The sequence below is a fragment of the Adiantum capillus-veneris genome, chromosome 22 (genome assembly GCF_014529385.1).
Source record: "Adiantum capillus-veneris isolate H3 chromosome 22, ASM1452938v2, whole genome shotgun sequence".
Lineage (NCBI taxonomy): Eukaryota > Viridiplantae > Streptophyta > Polypodiopsida > Polypodiales > Pteridaceae > Adiantum > Adiantum capillus-veneris.
Window position 1 is genome coordinate 70,532,995 of NC_140952.1, and position 10,951 is coordinate 70,543,945.

Genomic DNA, 10,951 nt, shown 5'->3' on the forward strand with positions numbered 1-10,951 from the left:
ATGCACTTCTTAAAGCAAATAATCGCGATGGCGGCAAACACACAAGCGATTATTAACGCGAAGGAGTGCTTCGGACAATAGTCGCCGATTATCAACGCTAAGGAGTGCTTCGACAATAATCGCACCCCCAACCATTGATTGTATTTGTAGAGCTCCAAAACGCTAAGAAGCTTAGAGATCGCTAGGCAGTAGAGTTGATGTGAAAATGAAGCACCGTAGGTGATGCAACTGAGCTAACCCACCTCAGCTCTTTAATGGCGAGCTACGGACACACTAGATCAAAGCCCTGCGCAGCATCAACTCCCCACTCTCGCCCCGAAAAGCTCAACCCTCCTCACTCTCCATCGCTGTCATACCCTATTTGTTTCTTAGCTCAACCAGTGGATATCTTACAGTTTGTTTCTTACAGTGGATATCTTTGTTAGAAGTTGGACACACCCCACGACATCTAACTACTCGTCGGACTATTATTTTTGTAATTATTCATTCATTGAGGAAAACCCGATTTTTCACCTTGTAAATATTGGGACTTACAGAAGTTTCCAGATTGTATCCCAGTTTTTAATAGTTAGATTGAGTAGATGGTTGATTTTGGAACTTTAGGGTTTGAGAAGTTGTAAGGTATATATACCACTTTTTAACCTTAATGAAGGACCTTTTGTCATTTTAAACAAGTTTTAAGTCTGTGAGTGAGCGTATTGTGTATGTGAGAGAGAGTGTGAGCTTCGTCTTGACGCTACGTGTGCTACGGTGGTCGGAATCGAGTGCGGAGAAGTGGAGCGTGTTGCCCCCGACTAGAGCTACGAGCCGATACCAACATTGCGCGCGTACGGTCCGGCTTTGGGAGCTCCTTCTACGAGCTTCATCTGTTGTTTGGGTGAGCATACGTTATCTGATTTTGCATTGCAACATATCCACTTGAGTAGAGCTACACATTAGGCACTTCAGATTTCAGAAACGAAGACCCGCAAATTTCGGCCAGACATCCTACGTGTTTCTGCACCAGGTGTTTTGGGTCGTGATTTTGGTTCATAGACCTTACGGAGAGCGGCCTATAGGTATTAGTAAAGTCTCATTCAAGTTCTATGGTGTTTCGAAAGTGTTTGATGGGTGTTCGGCTCTAGCAAGCGTTGTAGGAAGTATCCTCTTTTGCACTCTTGAAGGCTGTGACTTAGACAATTGGTAGGGATCTATGTAGGAATTAGTTAGGAGTCGGTCGAGTGTAGGTTGACACCTTATGCTTGCTTCCACGCGCCTGCGGGTCGAGCTTCGTCCTTAGCTGACATTACTTGTTAGGTGAGTTCTCGCTGTGCTGACGTCCGTCGCGGTGTATCCGTCCAACATTGGCGCCGCTGCTGGGGACGAAAACCTTAGGTAGGTGACCGAGACTAATCCTTGAGGATTGGGATTTTTGGCTTGCCAAGAGTCTCGCCTTACATTTAGATAGGATCAGAGGGTGGAGGACTCTCTAGGTCTTAGAGGGAGTCTAGGAAGCGTGTGTCTGGCCTAGATCCTTCGACTTAGGTAGAGGAGGTAGACTTAGGTAGTTGTAGGTAATAGTCGAGTTCTAGAGTAGGAGTTGGGTGGTAGAAGCGGTGAGAGGAGAGCTTGAGAGTCCGGAGAGGCCAAAAAGCAACCAAAAACACCATTATCACCATTTCTTCATGATAGGTAGGAGTAGAGTAAGTAGGACATCATGATTCAGATCTAAAGCATTTCATGCATGTACACTTGCTTGGTAGAATCATTACAAGTTTGTAAAAGACGCAAAAAGACGCAAAAGTGTGGTTGAAAGCCTAATTGAAGTCCAAAAGTTACTGTGAGTATTTCTGATAGGTCTTCAGAGTATCAGGAGCATTCCTGTCAGAAAAAACTTTAATTTTAAGCCAGGAGACATCCTACGCGTAGGATGTCTACAGGCCAATCAGGGAGGAATTTTGGGATTTTGAGTTGACTAGTGTGTTCAGAAGATAAGATTTACCCTAATTTCAAATGGAAAGTGGAAATTTGGCCATATCTTGACAGGATAAGGCCAGATAGACTGAAATTGCAAGACATCCTATCCAAATAGTGCCAAAACATTAACTTGAGACCAAAACCATAAGATGGCTGCATGAGTGTGTCTTGCATGATATATTGAGTGATTGAAAAGGGTTTCACCTCATTTGGGTAAGAAAATTGGGTTCAAAGTGGACTTTAGCACTTTTGACTGAAAAAACAAAAACAGATGAAGTTTGAGACTTTTGACATCCAAATTAAAATCTAAGTATACCTCTGAGATACTGACATCAAGGGGAAGCTGTGGAAAAAATCTGGGGTCAAACAGGCCAAAAAGACATCCTACGCGTAGGATGTCTTCTGAGTGATTTGGGACTCCAAACTAAAATCTGAGTATACCAAGGTGATTAGCAACTGAAGGGGAGCTTAAGCCTTGAGTTTAAAGCCATTCTGATGAAAAAGATATCCTACGCGTAGGATGTCTAATGCAAGAAAATGAAACCAGAATTTGACTTAGAGCATTGTAAGGTGTTATATAGCCTAAGGCAAGACAGCTAGTCAATTTTGGTCCAATTTGGAGTTGATTAGACTGATCAATACCATCAACAGGCCGTCGAAACAGATTCCTGACTCATTGACCAGCTTATAAAAGTCCAAATCAAAAAAATAAAAGCAGCTGTAAGCTTAGCACAACAAGGGGAAACAACCGTGCAAAAATCCAGGCAAAATACAATAGGAGACATCCTACGCGTAGGATATCTATTGGGGCATACTGCAGAGAAAATTTGACCTGGCCTAGACAGTGAGGTTGCATTTGGCTTAAGGGTTCCAGAACTTCTTTCAGAAGTGAATTTGGACCTTGGTTGCCCATTTGACAAAGCAAAGACTGAATTCGGACTTTTTCGCGTAAATTGACCAACACCAGAAAGAAGTACTGTTTCAGATTAGCAACCTAATCCAGAACATCAGCAGCGTATAAAATACAGTAGTGGTTGAGATTAACTCTCCAGTTATACCAATCATTACTAAGATAACCTCTAGCAGATAAATGCTTTGATTCAATTGCCAAAATTAAAACTCTTGTGTATAGGTATATTCAGCAACAAAGCAAGAAGTTGTGCAGAAATTGACCCGCTGCCAGGTGAGTGGTTGAATTTGTGCTAAATTGCATTGATAAGTTTGATGAATTTAAGATCAGGAAGATACATTGTTAGAGACCAGAAGGTGACAGGTGACCAAGGTAGCTTAGTGTCCACTGAAGAGAGTGTAACTCAGGCAAGGCTAGATCCGCTAGTACCGATTATTGAGGAAGGTAGTGATACTGACACTTCGTCAGACAAATCTTTCTTCATGATGGGTAGTCAACAGCCAGGAGGTTTCACCTATGATGGACCTATGCGAGGAGGAAGCACCTCCCAAAATCCTTTAAATGATTCCAGGCTTACGGTGATCTTCTTAGAGGGAACAAACTCAAGAGGAGCCCTAGTCTATTCTGACTATCGAGGCCGCAAGTGCATTTGTATCGAAGAGAGGCCAGCACAAAGATTGGAGATAATCCGCATGTATGATGATGGAGATAGATTCCGAGACGAAAAGGGGAACCACTATTTAATAGTTAACAACCGTGAAGATTACAACAAATATGGAGATAACGTGGCTAAAGAAAAAATGGTTTCAGAAACTCAAGAGACGCCACCAAACATTGATCGGCATGGAGCTATTTTTATGTACGATAAGAAAACAATCAGGATTCCAACTTATAACGAGAATGTGGGAATCTACAAACACGAGAGCGAGGGTATTGTCTCTTACTTTCGTAGCAAAGAACCATACGTAAACGAACTAAGCAAAGACAAGGTTCTTTACTTATTCTCTTATGAAACTGCTACGGGGAAGGGCATAGTTTTTGTTGATAGATACGGGCACGAATACCAACGTATTCTCCCAGAGGAAGTAGAAAGAGCAACAGGTCTAGGAGCATCAGCATATGCCCCCAAGGAAATGCCGAGAGCCGCCCACACCCCAAACAAGTCAACAAATCCGATGAGTATGACACTACCTCACATTCCACCAGACAGCAAGTATTCAACAACCAAGACCAACCAGAAAACCAGCCATCATTGCAGGCATGGCTTTGACAGAGTGCAACAATGGAACCAAACCAAAACCGAGATGGTTATCAAGCCGCACGAGGGCTCAGGGATTTGCAAGAACCACCACACTATTCAAGGTATCAAGCAGAGAGTAAGCCAAAGACACAAGGGTCGACCGAGCTTGGAGGACCACCCATCGAACGAGTTCGAAGAGAAGAACCACCTCCAACAAGAACCGTTAGAAATTATGGCTTAGGAGCACCATTGGGAGAGGAACCAAACTATTACAGAAGGCCTGAGAAGGTGTATAGACTTGGACGGGGTGATCCAATGATGAGGTTTGTAGACCATCGCAGAATTAGACCTTCTCAAGTGCAAAAATGGATAAACAAGAAATACACACGAAACAAAGACTCAAGAGATCATGTGGCAGCCTTTGTGCGTGTAATTAGAGCCGAAGAGGTGTTAGATTTTCCTACCCAATTTGCAAGGTTTGGACTAACCCTAGAGGATGATGCTACAACTTGGATTGACTCTGTGGAGCGTAGAGACTTTGAGTCGATGGAGGAAGTGTTTGACGAGTTTATTGAGGAATTCTCTCAAAGGGGAATAGCTCATAATACCGTCTCACAAATCCATAAATTCAGACAAAAAGATGGAGAATCTGTACGGAAGGCAGCCCTAAGACTAAAAAGATATGTTAAGTTCTGTCCTGTTGAAGAACTGCCAACTCAGTCCAGACTTATGCTGATATTTATCCAAGGACTAAGGAATGCAGATCTCCAGAAAGACTTACATATGAAGAGGAGCACGACATTGAATGAGTTGACCAAGGAGGCTCTGTACCTTGTGGACAATTGTGCGGTCTACAAAGAAGGGGAGTTCAAGGACCTTGATGACGATTCATCTTCACAGCAAAGTGGGAGCAAGTCTTCCAGGACAACACTGAAAGGAGAAATAACGGTAAACCAGGAGTAGCTCATAGATGAAGTGCTAAAAAAGATCAACTTGTACGCCAAACCTCAAGCTAAACAGCCCAAGTGGTGTGCTATTGAACAAAAATGGACAAACCATGGGACCGAGGAATGTTACTATAACAAGGGATATGTGAGGGAGAGACCTTACGCTCCCCAAGCTCCCGTAGCTTCCCCTCAAGTTCTACCGATGCCTAGATATCAAGCAGGCAACTTACCAGGACCTGTAGGTGTAGAAAGACCACAACCGGTGTTGGGACAACAACCACCCCTACCAGGTTTACGACCAATTGGTATAAGATACACACCAACGATAACTGAATCAGAAGAAAAGGCTTTGGTGCCTATGCATGCATATTATGAAGATCCCAATGGATATGCGGAAAACCCTGTCTATTATCCACCGGAAGAACCCTCGACACCAGAACCATGGAGCATGATAGGGAATCAAGGACCTCCAACTGCTGCACAGGCCGCAGGAGAAGGAAGATATAGCTTAGATGAACGAACATTGTTGTTCATAGCCAATGGAGGCATGGGCGGATAGAGACAGGCTTACCAGCAACGAGGGGCTCAAGGAGCACCTCAACAACCCAAGGGACCCTGTTACAAGTGTGGTGGAGACCATTGGCTGAGAGATTGTCCTCATGATGAAATCATTAGAGTCAATGCGTAATGCCCAGAATGTGGAATTACTCATTTGATTCCCGATTGCCCTAAAAACCCAAGCAAAGGAGCAAAAACCACCTTGAACCTGTTGAAAACAGTACCTTCCAATGGAGGATCAGAAAATGAAACAATCATACCTATTTAAGCGATAACACGAGCCCAAGCCCAAAGAAGGACGAACAAACCCATAATAGAAGAACCAAAAGCAGATGCCCAAAGTTCAGAAATGAAAAATCAGAGAAGCACTTGGAAAGCGAGAAAGGCGCGTAGGAAAGCCAGGAAAGAACGAGAGCAAACAACCCTATCCGATGAGTTGAAACATACAAAGAACAGATTGGAGCGGTTAGAAGATCTAGCTAGCTTAAGCTCACACACCACAACAGCCATAGCACCCAAGGAAATAGCAGAGCCCACAAGTGCAGGATCAGGAGGATCTGTATTGGCAGACAAGGTAAACGAGCAGCTGGATGCGCTTCTAAAAGCTTATGAAGCTCGACTTAAAAAGAACCAAACCCAAGAGCAAAGGTGGATGACTTATCCATATGCAAAAATAGAAAAACAAAGGTTGGATATGTGTAAAAAGATGATCGAGACGGCTCAATCATTGATGGAAGACCCGTTGGGTAAACCGACAAATTGTCATGATGCACCAGCTCCAACCCCTATCCAACCAACGATAGAGAAACATGAAGAAACAAAGGAAAGACTCACTAATGATTATGAATCCAGAGGAGAGCCTATCATAGTGCCAAATACCACCGATGGGGCAAGTGACGGGGTCCATCCTAAAATATTGACAAAAATGGGAAAGGACGGTAACGGTTTAGATGATCTGTGGAAGCAAATCCGAGAAGCCAACAAGGCTAATAGGATGAGTAACCACATGAATAGCACGAAAAAAGAAAAGAACGTGATCTTACCTCCTATTGAAGAATTTGAGGCAACATCACAAATGAACTTTGAGATACATTCACAAGGGGGAGACTAAGGATCTATTAGTTCGGGCCACAGCCAACCAGACTCTTTGAGAACTTTACCCTCTTACCTGGGAGAATATGAAGCTAAGTCGAATGTGAGAGCACTCCCATCTCAAAGACTTCCTTCTAACAAGGTGATGGATTCACAAAGATTGATTGAGCTGTTATCCACCCCGGTGGCATGCACAATCACGTTAGCAGAACTCCTAAGGTTAAGGCCAAACATGTGGACCACTATACAATTGTGTATCCTCCGTCCATCGGTAACTTATATCCACTGACTTTTAATTGTATGGATATACAATTATGAGCCACATTGACTAATGTGCTATTGTGTGCTATTGGGAAGAAGAGGGGATTGACTCGCCCTCACCATCATATCTATGTGTCATATGCTCTCTCTCTCTCTCTCTCTCTCTCTATATATATATATATATATATATATATATATATATATATATATATATGTTGTCTTATGACAAGCCTCTTTTAGGCTTGCCATGTGGTTACAAATGAAAAAATAGGAAGCAAGTCATGAGCTAGGAGACGGCGGGTGTGAGCCGGTATGTCATGGACACCACGATAGAAGGCGAAGAGGCAAGATTGTAACATTGTAAGGCACCTCCGACATGGCTAGAGCCAAGAAGCTATAGGCTATTTTTAGTGGTACGAAGTTAGGGCTTATTTTGAAATGCACAAACGTGGGGTGGGTATGCTTTGAAGGCATGTGACAAAATGTAAGACGTGAGTAAAGAAATTTATCTAGAAATTAAGAGGTAGTTTAAAAAAACAATGTCTTTCTTGGTGATCTTTTCTGAAAAGATGTTCTATGTGGGGGACTCTCTAAATTCCTATGTCTGCATCTTGAAGACATGTCATATAATGAAAGAAGTTGATATGGGCAAACAAATAAAGATAAGATTGTCATCATCCAATTTGTATAACTTCTCTCGTTATGCTGCCATAAGCAGTCGTTTGTGTTGCTATAGTGTACAACCATTATTGGGCTATAGATTTCAGAGAGCCATAGTCATGCAAACACACACCATCTATGCCCTTATATTGATCCAAAAAGCCACTTGGTTTGTTCTTTAGCTGTGTAAAATTTATAAGCTTGAAATATGTGTTTTTGTACACTAAGACACATGAAGACCACATTTGCTCCATGCAAAGCTTATAAAAATAGAGCAAACACTTTTGGATGTGCCTGATATTTAATGCATCTGATCGTGAGGTATGAGGACTTCAAACCTATAAAAAAAAAGGGCTAGTGTATTATTTCAAGCCTCAAGGCAAATGTACTCCATCATATTGCATCCCATGTAAGCTTCCATACAGGTCTCACCTTGCTGGCTATGTTAGCTGAAAGCCAATCGAGGCCTTCGTAAAGACCCTCTCCACTTGTGGCACATGTGCTCTGAATGTACCTGGATGAATTGAACTTCTAAGCAATGTGTATCAGCTCAAACACGGTCATGGATGCGGGCGCACATTGACACACACACACACACATTCGAAAAGAGAACTATTGAGATGCATGAGTAAAATTCACATAAAAGCACCCCAAACATACCACTTGCGCTGACAAAGTGAATGAAGGCCCAACCTCTCTGTCATTTCAGCTGCATTCATGGCATGCGGAAGATCCTGCTTGTTGGCCAATACAAGAAGCACCATGTTCTGTGGCTCATCCTGGATAACAAACAAACCATTGACCAAAACCCTTTACTGACATGCGTTGTCGGAGCATAAAATGCAAAAAATGGTCGTCTTCAAACATGTAATGCCAACGTAGTTGTAGCCAGTGATACCTCGTTCAGCATTCTATGCAATTCGTCGCGTGCTTCGACAATGCGGTTGTTGTCATTGCTGTCCACTACAAATACAAGACCTTGTGTATCGCGGAAGTAGTGCTTCAACAAGGGCCGGATCTGTCAAAAATACAACCCAATAAAGCTTATTTCTACTGCCAAACAGATTGCTAATGCAATAAAAGCAGAACAAGAGTATCTTGCCCTGGCCTGCAACATCCCAAACAGTAAAGTTTATGTTCTCGTATCTTACGGTTTCCACATTAAAACCTGCATATCCAATTAATTACCAACATAATGACACATATCAATTGCAGAGATCGAACGCAGATTGCTGGCAATATTATGCGGTGCACTATAGCCGCAAAATATTGTAGCCTATCATGCGTATGAGAAAAAGCTAGAGACCTTTTGGACTCAGAAATTTTGCTTTCAAAACCATTTGTGGCAAGCAGGTGAATAAGATATCTATGGAAGCGAAATGATGACGCTTACCAATGGTGGGGATGGTGGACACAACTTCCCCAAGCTTCAGCTTGTAAAGAATGGTGGTCTTGCCGGCAGCGTCGAGGCTGAACATCAGAAGCCTCATCTCTCTTCTGGCTAGTAGTAACCGAGAGAAGAGCTTTGTGAACGCAGGTCCCATGGCGAGCGAATGTGATGGGGAAGCACTCGATCTCTACGTGTATCTGAAAAGAGAGCTCGGGATTGTTTGTGTGTGTGTGTGTCTCTCTAGGGCAGCAATCCGATTGTTTGACTTGTTCGCTCAAACCCTCTCTACCAAGGAAGGCCCAACCTTGAACTATGAGTGCATCGGGGTAGAAAAATCTCCCAAGATTCCTTTTTTTTTTTGGGCCATAATCTCCAAGAAGGGCTAAAAGCTAACTCAAAAGAGCCAACACAGGTCGTGTTCAATTTTCCTTCTTTTTGAGGCTTTGTTTGAAGGTTACACTTTGTTTTCTGGCTTCTCATTAACCCACATGGCAGAGCTTTTCTAATGGCTCCCCTACTGCTTGCTTTATTACAAGTAAATGTCCGCGAACACCTAGCCATTCTTGGTGCTCCTCAAGCTTTGGGCAAGTTAGTCGAGGAGAGGAATCATCACGGGCTCACAAGCGGCATCCATAGGAGAAGCAAGCATAGTAGAACCAAGCACAATAGACACCATGTCAAAGATTCAATAAATGTGTCGAACAATGGAAACAAGAAGAAGATGAATCATCATCTTCAAGTGACAAGGAAGATCCACCATGCCAACAAGCGCAAGAACGAGGGTCTCGAGCTCGAGTGGTGCATACAGAGAGTGAGTCAAAGTTAGAGCCACCATGGCAACATGCTATGTAAGATTGGAGAAAACCAACTTGCAAATCACTACCCAATCGTCCTATATATAGGTTCTTGGCCCTCTCGCTCTTAGCTATACATAGACCCCTATACTGCAAGTGTGTCCGAAACTTTACTAGGGTCGTGCCCTCCTAGTCCTACCCTTTGCATGACATTACTCCCCCTTGGTGAAGCGTTTTTGTCCTCAAAAACAAAATTTGATCAGATCTTATCAAGTACACTAATATTTTCCACAGTGGCACCTCTCAGAGGGCTAATTGTTCATGTGACCAATACATAGTTTAGTAGGAGTTTTAATGAAACAAAGAGAAACATCTTGATTTTTTACACATTGTTGTCCCTGTGCAATTATTGGTGTAATCGGCTCAAAGCCAACATAGTGTGTAGACTCTATTTAGAACTCACTTGAGTATTATAAACGACTTACCACAACTAAGAGGTGTTTAAGCAAATGACCAAGAGTCAGAATTTCTGAAGATACTAGAACATTTGAGAATATCTCTTCTTACATTCCATACAAGTGACTTGCTGACCTAACTCATTATCATGTATTAAGTCCTTTACTTGCTATCAGTTCTATTAGTACACAACCACACCAAAACTGATGATCAATGTTGAAAACCTGATGTAAACATGCAGAAACTAAACCTAGTTGCAGCATAATTTGCATCATGATAAAAAAACTCCAAACCACAAAGATAATCTTTCCATTTGGGTTTCTTCTTGATAATGTATGCTCATAGCGTATACTTTAGCACTAGATCAATATTTACCAGTTGCCCATCCATCTTTGGAAGAGTGGAAGTATTATAATGAGTTGTTATCTACACGCACCCATACTGAGCCATCAAGTCATATGGTGATTGGTAGATCCACAATAAATATCATAGAGATATTAGCTTCACGAAGTTGCATGCCGCTCCAAGTAAGCTTGTGCTAAGCACTAGGGCCCATACCATCTAGTGTGCATGCATTTAGCAAAAATGTACTTGAGCCTGCATTTTCATGATTTTAATTGCCAGTGCGTATGGTGAATGTTATGTTACAGCACTTCAATAACATGATGAAAAAATTGGGTACATAGC

General features: G+C 42.5%; 1 protein-coding gene across 1 annotated transcript; it reads right to left on the bottom strand.

Moving 5' to 3' along the window:
- Nucleotides 1–8,017: 8,017 nt before the first annotated feature.
- LOC147429558 (ADP-ribosylation factor 1-like) lies at nucleotides 8,018–9,168 on the bottom strand. The gene is made up of 5 exons (XM_086495169.1): nucleotides 9,018–9,168; nucleotides 8,776–8,792; nucleotides 8,523–8,642; nucleotides 8,285–8,403; nucleotides 8,018–8,138 (listed from the first exon to the last, which is right to left on the bottom strand). Exons 1-5 carry the CDS (start codon nucleotides 9,166–9,168, stop codon nucleotides 8,018–8,020), a joined length of 528 nt encoding a protein of 175 aa, XP_086351295.1.
- Between the last annotated feature and the right edge of the window lie 1,783 nt (nucleotides 9,169–10,951).

Coding starts and splice junctions, on each gene's coding strand:
- LOC147429558 (XM_086495169.1), bottom strand. CDS start 9,168: ATGGGACCTGCGTTCACAAAGCTCTTCTCTCGGTTACTACTAGCCAGA. Junction 8,404..8,522: donor TGCATAGAATGCTGAACGAG/GTATCACTGGCT, acceptor TTTGTTATCCAG/GATGAGCCACAGAACATGGT. Junction 8,139..8,284: donor TCACTTTGTCAGCGCAAGTG/GTATGTTTGGGG, acceptor CAATTCATCCAG/GTACATTCAGAGCACATGTG.